The sequence below is a fragment of the Anguilla rostrata genome, unplaced genomic scaffold (assembly GCF_018555375.3).
Source record: "Anguilla rostrata isolate EN2019 unplaced genomic scaffold, ASM1855537v3 scaf0769, whole genome shotgun sequence".
Taxonomy (NCBI): domain Eukaryota; kingdom Metazoa; phylum Chordata; class Actinopteri; order Anguilliformes; family Anguillidae; genus Anguilla; species Anguilla rostrata.
Window position 1 is genome coordinate 1 of NW_026986199.1, and position 17,747 is coordinate 17,747.

Below are 17,747 nucleotides of genomic sequence, written 5' to 3' on the forward strand. Positions count from 1 at the left end.
CGGATTACCACACCATTTCCAGATAGCATTAACAGAAGATAATCTCTCATTTAACTATCACAGTGTCGCAAAAAAATAAAGAAAACACTTTACCCTTTACGGTTCAGTTACCTTGTGCCTGTTTCAATTACCAAAATAAACATATTTCTTTACAGAGTATCAATTCCATATATCAGTATCACATTTCACAATTCCAAAAAGACCAGCAATCTCACACAGTCACTAAAACTAATTAACAAAGATTTTTAGGCTTATTAATCTCTATAGCTCTACATTTAACTGAATACTCCCACCTAGTGGACAAACAATTATTTGCACTCCACTAGCAATACTGAACGAACCTCATTTCCCCACGAAACCGGGTAATACAGTTCCGTACATTTTCCCCGTACCGACCTTTAGCGAACTTTCCATTTCTTTTCAAGGTTTTATATGATTCTGTCATATTACCCTGGCTACCGATAAGTATCACTACCTTTAGATATTATGTAAGCGGTCCGTATTTCCCCAAAGCATATGCCCCTGAGTTTAAGCTAACTGTTTCAAATGTCCCTTTTAATACCAGATCCGTGCACTTTAATGCATTAAGTTGCCGAGTATTAGCTCAGCTACTGATATTCCCACATTCCCTTTCCGAGTTAGTGCTGGGAATTATTGTTTCAGATTCGCTTTCGCTCAGGCAGGATGTACTAATAAAGTCGAGAATCTTCCTTCAATAAACACAGGATGCATCGGCTTTGGAACGTCGCCGTACCCGGTATAATTTATTCATGTCTGAATTTACTCACAGCAGGTAACTGAGCATATCGTAAAATAACTTGGTCGGCTACTGTGGCTATCAAGCTACACACGCTTTGTACACTTTCGCGGCCATTCTGTTTCCCGTCTCCCGGTTCCTTTCCCAAAACCGCGCTTAATGCTCTAAATATTTCACAATCCATACCCGATTATTGGTATGGCAGGTATGCCATCCCGCCAAGTTACGCCTTGGCGGGGGCATGCCCCATACCTATACAGCACCGAAAGTTTGCCACTTTTCAGGGTTCCCCACAGAAATAACCACAACAGCCACAGACACTCAGCCCTTAAAAACATTAAATTCTGTACATTCTGACCCCATTTCAACAGACAGAATTCATAAACAACTTTCACATGTCCACACAATAAAGCCCCAAACTAAGGGGATTTTGCGTTTTCTCCTTCTTCTTCTTCTTCTTCTCTTTCTTCTTCTTCTCATTCTTATTTTTCCTGCCGCCTATCCCACTAACAACATGTCTCCCCATTGGACATTTCACTGACACCAGCCAAATCTGCACCTACACGACCCAATCAAAAACGCGCATACACACGCAAAATACCCATACATTTTTACTCTGAAACATTTCCTTTTCAAACAGCTAGTCTGCCTGTGGCCTAGTGGGTAAGGTTACAGTCTTGGGAACATGGGGTGGTAGGTTCAAGCCCAGCTTGGAACACATTTCTTTAACCTGCTTCAACCCTCACTAATAATTGACTACTAGCCTACTTATCAATTATTGCTTTTGCACCATATTTACCCGCCGTTCACCGTTCAGTTATTGACCGGCTACAATATTGCTAAGTCATATGGATTCAACGGAAGCTCTTCTGTGCTTACTGGCTTGTGTTCTTCTTTAAAACCACCGGCAGGTTCGCTAATGATATTTCACGACTTTGCATAGCTATGGCATTAGCTAACGAAGTCACAGACTGGTAAACCTCACTCACTCACGGCCACCCATATGCATTTCATGACGCAAATGTATTCCTTTTATTTAAAAGTTACACCAGTTCACCACTGTGCCATTTCTACTAACTATATTTCTTCACTTGTCTACCGTACAAAACCTTAATATCAGCAAACGCCACGTTTCTACATTCATGTTACCTCGCCCTGTTCTCTATCTAGCCACATAGGCTACACACAATTACTACGTATGTACGTTCTGCAACTCCGCATTAAAACATTACATTTAAAATCATGATTCACTCATAAGTATAACTACTAGCACAGAACATGAGAAAAACACATTCGTGCAATAGATTACATTACATTACAGGCAAATTATGTGTGCAATGTTATTTAACCCTCCACTTCAACAACTAATGCTCAATACCGACTGTTATATATACCATTTGATAAGGAATATAAGCTCGCTCATGGTCACTCCATTTACTTCGCACTATACTCCGTGATCATGTCAACCTTCACCTACATGCCCATTCTGCTAAAAACATATTGTTTCAACTACGGAATTTCGTAATTTCATTTTAATTTCTCTCACACTGTTGTTATTCTCTCATATGCAAAGCCTGCTGGGACATATGCGTTTGCTCCTATTCTCCACTATCATGTTTTCTGGTTCTAGTTTAGCAAAACAGCGAAGAGGATTCCTACCTGCAGATAAGCCTATCAAAATGCCTTATAAACCTTACAAACACTAAAAGTGCATCTCCACGAAATAACAGACAATGGAGCAGGACAGAAGGATAAACCTTACAAACACTAAAAGTGCATCTCCACGAAATAACAGACAACGGAGCAGGACAGAAGGCTACACAAGTTGCGACCTAGGGAGTTATAATTCTACAGGCGTGTTGATTATTTTGTCAGTCAAGGCTCGTTGGATGGACGTCAAATCCGTGAGTACATACCATATTCCATCTGCGTTTCTGATGCGTTTACGCTTACGCCACTGCATCCTTTCTCACAGCCACTGTTTTACATATATAGCAAACCGAAACTGCTGAACGGTACATGCTCATCAGACTGTACAGATTCACACCACGATAGCCATAATCCACAACCGTTTCTTACAGGGTCGTATTTCTCACTCTCATAATAAAACGCTTTGCAAAAAGAACTGATATCTCATAAAAAACACGTTTTCAACGTACAAAAATGCCAAGTTACTAAAAAGTATTGATATCAAAATGACGCCAAGTTACGATACTACAAACAATATAGGCTATCTTGCCTCACCGAAAAGACATAAGATGTATCTCAAAGCAATGCTACCCAATATTTCCTCAGTTCTTTCAAGTCACTTGGCCCTGTGTATAAGCATGCACTACATGAACAGGCCAAACATATGTGTGGATGGCTCTCTCACAGTCAAGATTGATTGAATAGGTGTGTGTATGTCCAATTTGTATTGGTATGTAGGCCTATGTATTTCGCTGCCCAGGCTTTCTGTTGCGCGAATGATAGTATGTTTATTGGTACAAGTGTGTTCGTGAATGTGAATGTAACATGCTGCCAGGGAAATGTCCCCATGCGGATAAAGAAGTTCTCTATGTATGTATGTACAATATGTGTTTTACATGCAGTATTTATTGTACATAGCAAATATACAATAACTTGCACATGTACTCAAATTCAGTTCAGAAGCAAGTATAAACATGTTTTCTGGAGAAATGTGCTTCCTGTCGTTGCTCAGCAGCAGTTCTGTACATTAATGAATTTATACATTAATTTCAATGTACAATGTTCAATGTGTTCCATGAGGCAATTCGAAATATTTGTCTCTTTGATCTGACAGAAAGTTTGCATGACATTGTGAAATGGTAAGATTAGAAAACACAGGGCCAAGTGACTTGAAAGAACTGAGGAAATATTGGGTAGCATTGCTTTGAGATACATCTTATGTCTTTTCGGTGAGGCAAGATAGCCTATATTGTTTGTAGTATCGTAACTTGGCGTCATTTTGATATCAATACTTTTTAGTAACTTGGCATTTTTGTACGTTGAAAACGTGTTTTTTATGAGATTTTAGCTTACATTCCGAAATGGAATATTTAACCATCATCACCGAATATTTTCCATAACAGTTCCGTTCAGAAACACAGTGTATTCGCGCCACAATCTCACTGACGATCATGTTGCAATTAAACCTCATACTAAAACATATGAACATATCACTTTCTACTTTCTATTACCTCTACACAGTAACCTATTGCAGGAGTGAATATTACATTACCTGAAAACAGAAGGAGAATGGACATATATGAGTTTGCTGCACCGGATTACCACACCATTTCCAGATAGCATTAACAGAAGATAATCTCTGATTTAACTATCACAGTGCAGACCCCTGCAGTTAGTAGAGCCACCTTACTGCTGGGAGGTGGATATGCCCTCTCCATTAACAAACTGAATATGACTCCGTACACTGTCTTCAGTTCAGAGTGTGACACACACACATACACACACACGCACGCACGCATATTTTCATGGTCAACATAAAAAAGTCAACATAAAATAGTAACATTTCTCAAAAATATGTCCCATTTTGTATATATCCTTCTAATAATTTTAAGCATTACAAATTGAATTAGGTTATTTCTGGCTTTGGCAGACTCTCATGTTGTGAATTGGAAAAATAGGACCTGCATTTTACTGTCAGTCAAAGTTAAGGACAATTGTTGGTTGATCCAATTCAATGGGATTCTACACAGCATTTCAGCCCTTCAGCTGAGTCTGGGAGGTTCTCACCTCTGTTTGAACTGAGTGATTAAAAACAAACACAGATCTGATCCGTCCTGTCTTTACTACACACGTCTCTGATACTGAGGGAATCTGCATACGTTTCAGAAATGTGGTTAACCACCCCTGGTGTGTATTCTTTCTTTTGTGGATATATAATCTAGTAGTCAGCACACACAGACAAAAAAATTATTATTTTAAAATGTTTATTATTATTATTATTATTATTATTATTATTATTATTATTATCATCATCATTTATTTATTTATTATTATTATTATTATTATTATTGTGGTTTGTGTTGTTGTTGTTATTATTATTTATTTATTTTTTAAAATTTATTTTATTTATTTATTTATTTATTTATTTTTTTTTTTTTTTTACTCCTGCCATGGACCTCTTTTTAAGATGAGTCTGGTATAAAGTTGAAATGAAAATGAATGAATGACATGAAATCAGTAGCACTCTGAGACTGTATAACAGCGGAAGGCTTGAAAACACAATCCTGATGTTGGACCCCATTAATTTCAAAGAGTATTTTATGAAAAGGTAAAATACTGATTCCCCACATTTGAAATGATTCATAACAGCCAGTACTCTGCCCCTCCACTTCCATTCAATCAAATTAAGGGCTCACAGATTCTGGATACACAACCTAATTACTTAGGACGCAGTAAAAAGTTGGTAACACTTTGAAGAGCTGTCTTGAAAGGTAATAACAGTCGTTACACCAGGTTTATAACAATGCTACGTAGGGTTTACAGTGTTGTTATGACATCAGTCATAAAAACATTTGTGTACCGTTTTGTTTGTCTCTGCTGCGTGTGAGGGTCTGATTGATTTCCCTCTGGTTCATCATCAGATTGCCCGTCTGTCTCCGGTTACTCGCTTTTAAGAAGGCGTGGTTTGCCATTTTACCGGGCAGACTCTTTGAATTTGCTCTGTACTTTTGGATTGTGATCATTTAGTTGATGATGCTTGTTTGACCTCATTTTAATTTCTTGCCTAGCCCTACTACTTTGTTTGCCCAGTGGATTCTAGAAGGTGCTTGACCCCATTTTCTCCAGTCCTACCCTAACTCTCGTTTAGTCCCTTTATTCGCTGTATAGGGTGTGATCCCAGCTGGATAAGGATTCCTTCCCCTGGGATACCATTTTTGTTATTTTGCTTTGTTGTTTTCCTTTGTTATTTTTGAAGGTTAATCTGGGTGGAATTTTACATTTCCATGGGGGCGAGATAAATAATATGTATGCTAAATAATAATAATAATAACAATAATAACAACAACAACAACAATAATAATAATAATAATAATAATAATAATAATAATAATAATAATAATAATAATAATAATAATAATAATAATAATAATAATAATAATAATAATAATAATAATAATGTCCAATGTGTCATGTGCTCACTTTGAACTGGTGCTCTAATAATGCTCTTTCAGGCTCAGTTTTTGAATTTTTTTTTATTTGAAGCAAGTGATCTCCAGGTTGGTCTTCATTCTTTTAACAACATGCAAGGCAAACAGGATGCAAGGCAAACTGTAGACTACTTAGGCATATCTCCATTTTATTAAATGCTGAAATGAGTTGGCTTATCAAAAAAAGAAAAACGAACAAACAACTTAAATACTTTATTCAGCAAACAAGATAGTGACCACACAGTTAGAGAAATGTATGAATTAACTCGATATAGCACTTTTCCCCCCAGGCTAGCTCCCTTCTCTTTTCTGTGGCTGAGGGAGAACTATAATCTTCATCTAAAATAGTAAAAAGTGTAAAAGGTACACAATCCTCAAAATGATCAAGAGAATGAGGGGTCTGGATTCCGTTTGATTTACATGAAGTTGTGTTTTGCGCAAAGAAAGTCTAAATTTTTAATGCTAACTTGTAGGGGGGTCTCCACAACATAGGAGGGGTGTAGCATAACAATATCAAAATCAGTAGTTGGCAAGCCTGTGAAATGGCACTGAGGCTGGTTTTTGAAATGGCGGATATGCCAATGTTCAATGTTCATCTCTGTTTACTATTGGAGTGCTGACCAATGCGAGCACACCCTGAGCGTGGCATTGTTGCTGCACGTTCCGGCGATGACCTGAAGAAAGACATTAAGAAACAGACACAAGTATCGGCTGCTCCATGCTGGGAGAGGGATTCCCACTGCCCCAACAGGAACAACTCATCTCCCACTGTGAGGATTCAAGCTGCACCTCCTCCTGCTGGTCACCAGAGGGCGACATAACCATCACTCTGATTATGAGATTGCGTGTTCACCTGTTAGCGATTCGAGAGTTAATGAATCACAACACTTATTCTGCCTTAGTTGCTTTGCTTCTCACTCTGTCTTGAGCCCATTAGCCTGCTGCTCTGTGCTGGCTTCTGATTGGGTGCTCTCTGAGCGTTATTCACAGCCTGGAGTATTTTGTATTTCCTGGAGTAGCTATCTTAGTTTTCTGTACACTAATCTCCTGATTAAAGTCTCTGCTATTTTTTTTGCAACTCCATCCAAGTCTGTAAAGCAATATCTTGGCATTATGAGAGTGCAGCGTGGTGTGATGAGTTGGCCTATCTCCATGGTGACTTATTTGGGCTTCCTGACCTCGGCGTACTCACTCTCCTCCGTTCCCTTTCCGTTACCCTCCGTCAGGGAGCTCATGACGTCCACGTAAATGTCCTCTTGGCCTCCTGCTGAGTTCTCCTCCTGGCGCTGCTCCTCCTGCTCCTCCTCTGCAGCAGGGTTCCTGGGCGGCTGCTGCAGTCCCTGCCGTGCCCTCTTAGTGGGCCTGGAGGGGCAGATGTTCCCGTAGGTGGCCTCCTCCGTGGGCTCAGGGTTGACGGAGGCCTGTGGGCTCAGATTTGGCCGAGACTCCTCCTCCTTCTCGCCCCTCGCCTCGGCTGACTCCCTCTCTGTGCCCAGCTCACCTTGGCCCTCCTTCTCCACCTCCTCCTGCACCTCCTCACCTTCTTCCTCTCCTCCTCCTCTCTCTTCCCTGGATTTGTGTCGGATCACGGCGTAGTCGTACGTCCGTTTGGAAATGCCCCGGACGATGCCCGTTCCGTGTTCCCCACCTGTGCCGTGAAGTTTGGAGAAATCCACGGTGGCATAGTGCAGGGCGGCCTCGTCCCCCTTTTCCACCACACCCGCCTCCGACAGCATGGTCTTGTTGGCGTAGATCGATTCCTCATCTTGAGCGGCCTTCTGATCAAGAGGTCAAAAGAAAAAGAAAGGTGCGAATTTGTGAAACGTCAACATTGGGACACAGCTATTTGAAGAAAATGACAGGGCAGCTTCAAAAACTGTGTTGAGAAACAGCCAGAGAAGAAGGAAGAGATGTCATCTTTAAGATTCTTCACTCACAAAGTTAAGAAAAATAATGTCTCCCAATGCCTATGAAAACAAAACTAAAAGAAAACTGTCCTGCTTCACAGTGTTAATTCATTCTTGCATTCATAATGAATGTAAAAAACAAAACCTTGTTGTGATACATTTCATTTTCATCTAATGGTAAAGCTATGAGCATGTGGAGTATCAACATTTTAAATATCATTCACTCTGACTAATTCTGCCATTTTTACAGGTCAACAAATATCTTTTCTGTTAATTAAAGAAATTAGTTAAAGCTCTTTGAAATATTAATTAATTCATCCATGTATGAAATCATTTTTTTGTGTTCCTTTTATTATTATTATTCCTATTTATACATACACATTTTTTTGCATTGTATAAAATTATTCTGTAATAATTATGGTGTTAATGTGTTACCTGTGTTATAAAGTGCTCGTTACTTGTGGTACTTATAAAGGTATCAGTTACAGTTATTATCTAATATATAATTGCATAATTAATCATTAAATAATAGGCGTAACGTGACTGTGCTAGGATACAGAGACAACATTTAGTTATTTCTCTTTTTCTCTGCTCTTTCTTGACACTTTTGATATTCGGTCAAAAACCTCCTTCCTCCTTCTCTCCCTCGTGCATTTCCTCTTCCTCTTTCACCCAGTGCAGTAGCCTGGCTCGAGTGGAGTACAGTAACATTATCAAACCGCAATCTCTGTCAGAGCTCTGGAGAACTATACTTGTCCTCTTTCTTGAAAAAGTTTGAGGCACAAAGACAGCTGCAGTGACTGTGCCACCAGTTTCCCATCCTGACTGGATTATCAGAAGAATACACTCAGATGAAAGTTTGAAAATGAACATACTCAAACCCCAGCAAAAATGTATACATCTTTGAAATGTCATTCTCCCTCAGCTGACAGGTATATGTAAGGGAACAGTAATAACAAGTTTAACCAAAAAATTTAAGTTTATATAATAAGCATTAATGTCTTATTAGAATTAAAACACTTGGTAGCTCCCCAATAGAAATTTGTCAGGCATACATTTCCCTGGCGAATACCATGGCAAGCACTTAAAATGCTTCTTATACATAAGAATCAGTTAAAGATAAAACCTGTCTGTGGTTTATAGATGATCAGCTCTAGCTGTTTGTGTACTTTTAGATACATACCATTAGGTGCGGCTGTCTTGTTTAGTTAATTCTTTCAGACGTGGAAAGAAAGATCTCTGGTGAATGTCTCTAAAAAGTAAGTGTATGGTGTGTGTATGTGTGTGCATGAATGTGTACATGTGTGTATATGTGTGTGTGTGTAGGTGTTTGTGTGTGTGTGTGTGTGTGTGTGTGAGAGAGAGAGTGTGTGTGTTTGTCTCAGACTCACCCCATCTGTCAGTATGATCCCTTCGCTGTCCTTCATTCTACTTCCAGAGCGCTGGCTGTGTCTCTTCTTCCTGGGAATAGCACACAGATTCAGCTGATGCACACCCGACTTTCATTATAATCACTGCAGAGATCAGTGTAACATTTAGTCCTGTTTTTCTATTTTCCATACGTTGGAAATTGCATTTCACCATCATGTGGGGGCAGCACTTTTGCAAAGTAGCACAAACCAACAAATCAAAACCAAACAGGAATGGTCTGTAGCGTCCCTCCCTCAGCTGATGGTTAGGTTTAGGGTTCAGGTTACCAAAGTAGCCAGAAAGCATCCACCAATCTCTATTTGTTTTGTTCTTTTGGTTGTTACTAACACACTCTGTGATTGGGTTAGGGTTGGAGCTCATCTGTTTGCTTTTAGGAGAAACACAGTCATCTTATCCCTCTAAACTTATTTCAGTTACAGATTGTATTACCAACACATCATTCACAAACACACCCTCCACCCCGCCCTCTCAAATCATAAGTACGTTCCCTTTTGCAGTTTTCTTCCCAATATATGACCTTCAATCTTATTGAATCAAATATCCTTGATAGATTCCACCCCAAGGTTAAAGGGGAACTTTCCATGAACATCAAATTTTAATGCTATGCTGGAGTTCAAATGTTAACGTTTTATTGATGTTCGTATTTTTTATTAACATGACTGATCAGTAATGACTCAATAGTTCATAATTGCTGATTTGCTTTGTTGTGTGTGTGTGTGTTTGGGGGGGGGGGGAGAGGGGGAGGCTCCCTCTCTTTCCAGCACTAAATCTAACCCTGTTAACCTTATTTAGGAGAACAGTGAACATAAAACAAATGATGATTGGCTATGTTGACCCTGAAACACCATGTGATGTGATATGAACATTAGAAATGCTCAGAGGGACTGCCCCTCTGTGGGACTTCTGAACACACACCTTGCTGTGTGAACTGCCTCCCCTTCTGCAGAATACAGAATACCGATTGTTTACATGGATTTGTCCACAGATAAAATGATTTGGCTTGAAAAGTGCGAGTTAAAATATTTTGATTCTTCAGGTCGTGAATTTCCATTCTCCTGAAAGTACCTCTCAATTTCTGAGCCAAGCTGCCACATTCACTCTTTGTGTCATAGAAACATGTGGAGTTTTAGAGGCGTGTTCTGGGTGTGGGACAGGGACACATCTACATGAGCCCTCAGTTTAAAAATGATGACCACAGAATTACAGTGAAATTTCCCTTTACACTGACACTGACTTTATAGGCCCCAGTTTCTCTTACTTCAGAATGTGCTGCATTATGAGGCATATCATCATCATGGCACCAGCACCGGTAGCTGCAGCAATCAGCAGTGAGATAATGCCAAAATCTGCATGAAGGACATGTCAGTTACATACCGAAAAACAGACTTCAAAAAATATATGTATATGTTCACCCAATTACAGTGAAGACACAGCCTGCAAAATGTAGCCTATAGCATTCTTTCCATTCTCTCTAAGATAATACATGCATTATTACTTTAGTAAATATCCACTAATAAATGAATGAACTTATGAATTACAGAAATAATTATTCAACCATGTATGCATTTGAAGAATGGTATTGTGTGGAACATAAAAAATGTATTCTAAAACCTGCCATTCAAAAGCTTAATGTATTCCAAAAACAAAATGGAACAAAATACATTTTGCGTGGGATATCAAATGAACCCCTGCCTACCAATACAACGACCTAAAAATAATGTCACTTGCAGGAGGAAAAGAAGAAAACATATTCGCACAGTTACAGCGTCATCAACAGTACTTTTACAAACCCTTAAATAAAACCGTCAAAATCTGCACCTCTGTATATTAGTGTGTGATGTATAAATATGTTAAAGGAGTAACATGGTGGTTGAACGTGACGCTTCCCAGTTGTCTTTAGGCAACAACAAAAGAAATGTGCATAATTTTATTATTCAGTCATTTCATTGTACTTTAAAATGTATTTTTCTAAGCATAAATTTCCCACTATAAAAGTTCACCCGAACCGTCTGGGCGTGGTAATGAGAACTGTCAGTTAGCTATGATTGACAGACCGTACCCCGTTACCATAGCTACCCCCATGATACCTGCTCTTTTTGGGAGACTTTTCCCAAGCTAGCTAGCTTAGTAGTATATGAAGTATCGATAGATAGCTAAGGTAAGGACTTTGACTTATATCCAATTATAATTTTTGCTATCTAGCTAGCCAAGTTAAGATAAAAGCACAACTATAAGGTCCTCATAAAAGCAAACTAGCTAGCTAACGTTATCGATAACATTGCCTTGTGAAAGCAAACTACCTAGCTAGCTAACGTTAGCTAGCTAGCTAAATTAATATAACCAGAAATAATCTAATAGTCCTTAAAAGGCACTCTAATTTAAGTGAACCTAACGTTAGTCAAATATTTGCATTGTCTTGCCTGTAAGCCAGCAGCGCAAAATATGGGTCTTGAGTTATCCATGGGTTTACGGGGCATGGAAAGGGGAGTGGTTCCTGTGTTCGTGACGCACCAAGTTGACAACTTTCTCAACCGGTTGAAAATAGGACGATAAATTTACAACGCATATTTCTCCAAAAATACAGAACGAACATATTTAATACTTTACTCATTGTGTTTCTTCAATGTCTCTTGTGCAAATAGCATATAAACCCGAGAAAGTGTGAAAATCACCATGGTACTGACATGAGGTATAAATATGTTAAAGTAAAAAAGAGAAATGTGCTTCCATTTACCTGAGTGTTGCTGTGGAGACGGGAGGTGGAGCTGGAGGCTGGAGGAGCCAAGAGTGTTGGTGCTGATGCAGATGAGAGTGGGCATGTCTCCCTGTGATTGGCGCATGGTGAGGGAGCTCCTCAGGCCTGTGTTCCCCAGCTGCTCCTCCCTGATGACTCTGTCAGTAGAGTTAGTGACCCGCAGTCCAGACACACGCCACTCCATGCTGGGAGAGGGATTCCCACGGCTCTCACAGGAGCAGCTGATCTCTGCTGCAGTTCTGCTGCAGCTCCCAGAGCCAGAGATCTGAGGCATGTCTGAACACAGGATCCACAGTTACTAATATGACAGCTGCACACATATAACTATAATATGATTTATACAATTATATAATAGATGCACTGAACATACATATCACATTCAGCCGTACAGTTGTTGAGTTCTCCTTGCCATGTTCATTCTGTGCTTCACAGTAGTACTGTTCAGTGCCACTGGACTCAGTCACATTGAAGGTGAGATTCTGTCCAGTTCCTACAGTGTTCATCTCTGTCCCATTCACTTTATACCAGATGTAGTTCTGCACTGCTGGGTTGGCATTACTGCTGCAGGTCAGAGTCACAGAGCTGTCCTCTATCACTGATCCAGAGGGACTGACTGACACTGACGTGTTCTTAGGAGCATCTAGAAGATGAAAATATGGCATGTGACGAGTAATATAGCATTTGATGCAATGTAATGGTAGAATACTTTTAAAGATAAGCATGACATCCAGTAAATGTACTATTTTTGATTTTTAATCATATCATTGCATTAATTGTCCTTATTTAATTATTTTGTTAATTCGGCATACTGACCATGCAGTGTAAAGCTAAAAAAAAAGAAACGTATTATTATTATTATTATTATTATTATTATTATTATTATGAATAATAAGTCTAAGAGTAATACATTCAAATCCAGCTCTCTTACATCGAACTTTGAGAATCATACTGGCCTTAGATGTCCTCTGAGTGTCTCGTTTTTGCAGTGTGTAAAGTGCCCTGCAGATGATCTTCTGCCAGTGGTGGAGGTGGGAAGCAGTGAAGGTCAGAACAGAAGACACAAATTTGGTTTGATCCTCATTCTCTTGCAGGCGATCCACACTGTCATTCAGCCTGGGGGTCCATGTCAGATTTGGGGGGAGTTTGGGACAGGGGGCTGCAGCAGAGCAGCTCAAGCTCACAGAGGTCCCCTCCATCACCTCCACCCTCTCTGGGGTGAACTTGGGTTTGGGTGGAGAGCCTGGGAGACATGGAGACATGAGGACGGGTTACTGTCTGTCTCAGGATTGGGAACTCATGCAGAATTCAGCACAAACTAATATCAACATCAACAGTGTCTGACCAGCATACTCACTAATTCAACCTTAAAAAGGGACTAAGAACATTCGACTCCACCATGACGTACAATGCTTTCAAGTTTGTCAAATGTTTTCTGTCCCGTGCTCATAAACATTCTGCAAAGCCAGACCTTTCATGTTTGAGACAATTACGATACATTTTGAAGTTAAGCGTTCTAGAGACTCTGATGTCTCCAGTATTATAGTTCAGGCACACACACACACACATGCACAAAAAAAACAAAGCAAGTTACCTGTGATATTAATTTGAACACTTTGTTCAAAATTCCATTTGAGTCTATTGTTGCATTCTAATCTGAATTTATAACGACCATGAGAATAATTCTTTGGAAGGTTCTCCAGGACTGTAGTGCAGTTTTTCTGAATCAGGCCTCCAGTGATCTTTCCATGCAGAGAAGATGCAGATTGGCTGCTGGAATCAAACACTATAGTTTCATCTTTTTTCCATTTTCCATTAACTGAAGATGGATCCTCTAATAGATCTGAGTTAAATTCAGATGGGATCTCAAATCTGCAGGGAATCAGGACACAGGATCCAATCAGAGCTTCAATACTCTGAGGCATCCAGACTGCCCAATCGCTGCCCAAGGCTCCTGCAACACAGACAAACCAGTTCTGTCACAGTATTACACTGGAGATCCTACAGCACCGAAAAATCACACTATACTGTACAAGCCTGGTTCATGTTAAAAACAGATTAACATAAATGCAACAATATGATGTCTAATAACTCATACCTGAAAACATCATAAGTATCATAAATACTTCCATTAAGCACATGGATATTTTCAAATGCTCTGACCACATAGTTGTGTGCATGACTGATTTTTGGATACACTACAGTATATTCCTACATAATTACATATTACTTTTTGTAGTAAGCAACTTTCATTTCTCTTAATTTTTTGCAATAAGAAATGAATGTTATTATTTGGTCAAATCACCAAGAAAATTCCGATAGTTTATGTCGTCTGTATTGTACCAATGAACATTCTATAACTCCACCCACACCAAGCCGCACCTTGCAGCAGGCAGCCAATGAGGACGAATCTCTCTGCTCCAATCATGTCTCAGTATTAGTGAGGAGCAGAGGCACTGGGTGGAGCTGATCTGGAGAGGAGAAACACACTCATCAGATGCACCAATAGACAGACGGTTTACATGAAGCTCCCATTCTGCCCTGTTATCGACCAGCAACAGTGAGGCTCACTGGGTTGGATTTTGGATTTTACCTGGATTTTATTGGTTCTGTTTATTTATCCTGTTATTCCCCTTATAAATGTCCCATAGAGCTGCTGCTTGCCTAGTAAGCCGTCACTGTAGGGTTTTTCCGAAGTCAGTTAAATGAGTCAACCACTGTCTGTCCATAAGGCTAACCACAAACTTTTACACTATAGCTAACCTTTCACAGGTCACTTAAAAGGAGTATAAATTAATACCATTAATTTTCAGACTAGATGTGCTTGTAGATTTTTCTTAATTCATCATCCATAGTTTTCATCATCATATTCTATACTCTAACAAGACTTAACTTGAGATATGAACCCGTAATATTATTATTTACAAGATAACAACAGAATTGACTTTATAACCGATAGCTAATATAATCTAGCTAGCGAGCTAGTTAGACAAGGCTATTTGCGAACTACCATGTAGCCAACAGTTTTGATGCTGTTCCCCCATACAGTTAATAGACTGACAACACATAACTTCAGATGTTCTGTCTTCGGAAATAGTACTCACGTCAAAGCATTTGACACTTTTATTATGTGCAAGGTAAAAACACCAAGTCAACAGTTGCTAGCTAGCTAAGCTTGTGAAATTCATAACTGTTGGCAACAAGTAGCTAGTGAGCTATTTAGCTGTACCCACAGCTCTGTAAATGTGGTCTGAGAATAAAATGAATCAACTTTGCAGACATGCCCCATCACGGGACGATGCTGTGAAGCTATTATTATAGTCTCATGACACTGTTACATATCTCATTGGTTTTGTTCTTAGCCAATCATAGATCAGCGCGCCTCGTCAACGCAATCAGAATAGTGATATTTGGTCATATTTAGAAAACTTTTTGATCCAGGAATAAAATAAAAATGTTATAAGCTGCTTCTACTGATCAACACAATGGAAGCTTTTGGCGCATAATTTGCACTGGAGGTGCAAATTCAATGAATTTCAACAACACTGATCAGATGTACATGGCAGACTCATCAATAATTCTATTTCAGGGCCACGGCGGCCATCTTGTGGTGGTGCCACATGCGGAAGTATCAATTGAATAGAATGGAAAGGAACCACATGACCATGTTCCCCTTCTAGTTATTGTACAGTTCAGTGGTCCAGGACGTATTCCTCCCTCTCACCCAGTGCATGCTGGGATAGGCTCGACCCTGCCCAGGAATAAGCGGGTATAGATAATGGAGGGACAGATTATAATTTGCTTTTTTAATTGCGCATTGAAGTAAATATACTTTGCCCATGTCAAGGTCTGCAATAATTATTTTAAACACAACTACACATTATTCACAGAATAAATTGACAGAAGCAACGTCTTTCTTTATTTTCCTGCATGCAGTTAGCCTTTTTGTAGTACTTGCTCTTCTATGGCAGTGAAATGTTGTTTAGTGAATACTCTAATGCACTATGTATTATACCATTGGCGATAAATGTTTAACCATTAGATAAATCCATGAACAGCTGACAGGTTAGACCCATGAAATCTGTTTTACAGCACCTCCCAACTGGCTGAAGCACCAGACCTCTTCAGGTGTGAAGAGTGCAGCTGCTGTACTTTTACTTACTATTTTTTATGCTCTTTCCTTTTTATCTATTTTATGTAAAGCACTTTGAATTGCCTCTGTGTGTGAAATGTGCTATACAAACAAACTTCCCTTGCCTTGCCTTGCCTTGCCTGTATGGCTCTTATCCTAAAACTGTTTGCAAGTGTGCCTTCCTGGTTCTCTACCAACGCTGCGCCCCTATGCCAGTCACTGACAGTCACTGTTAGGAATGGTATTTTATCGTTCATGTGGTCCACAGCATTGAATTACATTGAATTTATCAACCAGTTATACTGTATGTGCCCAAACTGACAAGGCTATACCTTCCTAAGAAATGGTTTTGAATTATTATTATATTGTTATCTCTAATATGTGAGCAAGCACAAATTCCTTGCATCTCCAAATCATATGCAGTCTTGCTTTAATCGATTGTAGAAATATGGGCACTGAGGACCCATGTTTGTTTATTCAGTGATATACAGCCATACAAAGTCAAATTTCACTTCAAGACAACATGAAAGCAAACACTTTAAAAATGACTATGGATAAAAATGGCTGAAATAAATAAAAAGGCTCATTTATTATTAGCATGCATTTTCAGTTAAATGTACTGTAAGAATTATAACAAGATATAGCCTGTAACAAGCACCAGTTCAGCAATATTAGACTGCTTGTATGAGTTGAAATTTCTGAAAATACATTTTAATATGTGAGGTAAACATCATTGATACCCAGACAATAATTTCTCGATATTTCGGTAAAAAAAAAAAGAAATACAAAAAAAGTTTAAAAATCATTCACTGGCGCAATGTATTCTGACAAGAAATGATCATAAAACACGTCCATTATTGAGAGGATAAAGGAACTTAAAAACAGTTCATTGTAATTAAATGCTAATGACAGTTACAGCATGAAGACTGTATCTGTAATGTGACTGAACCAAGTGCTAGACAGGTGGAAATATACTTACTGTAGAACAGAAGAATATCCAGTCTGTATCTCTCCACTGCACACTGACACTCCAAAAACCAAAACTGCTCATACGTGGTCTTTCCTGAAGCATGCTGGGGAAGTGATGCATGATGTGCGTATTATTGGCTAACGCTCATAAGAAAAAATGGGGCCATACAGTTTGCACAATTTCCTGCCATCTCTGAAATAGCTACTGAACTTAAACTTTTTCTCTGTCATAGTACAATAACACGAACATGCTGAAATATGCACTGTTGAGCAATGTTGAGGATTATTATTATTGTTTAAAGCTGTATTGCCACAGTGGGTGTTTACAGTGCAATCTATAAGTATTTGATACACTTTTGTGTGTATTTTCTCCCCCTCTGTAGTCCAGCAAATTGAATTTTAAATGAAACAATAAATATGAATTTAAAGTGCAGACTGCCAGCTTCGATGTGTAAGTATTTATGTCTACATTGAGTGAAACATTTTGGAACCACAGCTCTATTTAGACACAGTCCCTCCCATTTTGAGGGGCCAAGTAATTGAACAAATGGCTGCACAGTTGTTTCTTGGCCAGCTATGTCACTACATCCTTGGTTTATGCTCAGGAAAGCTAATTAAGGTC

At 39.2% G+C, this 17,747-nt stretch overlaps 1 protein-coding gene across 4 annotated transcripts; it reads right to left on the reverse strand.

Moving 5' to 3' along the window:
* Positions 1 to 6,063: 6,063 nt before the first annotated feature.
* Positions 6,064 to 17,343, reverse strand: LOC135246707 (sialoadhesin-like). 4 transcript variants are annotated; one of them, XM_064320040.1, is made up of 9 exons: positions 17,136 to 17,343; positions 14,407 to 14,495; positions 13,619 to 13,978; positions 12,956 to 13,267; positions 12,398 to 12,667; positions 12,007 to 12,303; positions 10,531 to 10,618; positions 9,233 to 9,302; positions 6,064 to 7,709 (listed from the first exon to the last, which is right to left on the reverse strand). In XM_064320040.1, exons 2-9 carry the CDS (start codon positions 14,450 to 14,452, stop codon positions 7,095 to 7,097), a joined length of 2,058 nt encoding a protein of 685 aa, XP_064176110.1. In that variant the 5' UTR covers positions 14,453 to 14,495; positions 17,136 to 17,343; the 3' UTR covers positions 6,064 to 7,094. The 4 variants fall into 4 exon arrangements, with proteins under 4 accessions (XP_064176110.1, XP_064176109.1, XP_064176107.1 ...); XM_064320039.1 differs by having other exon boundaries at positions 6,064 to 7,712; positions 14,407 to 16,854; positions 17,136 to 17,342; XM_064320037.1 differs by having other exon boundaries at positions 6,064 to 7,712; positions 17,136 to 17,341.
* Between the last annotated feature and the right edge of the window lie 404 nt (positions 17,344 to 17,747).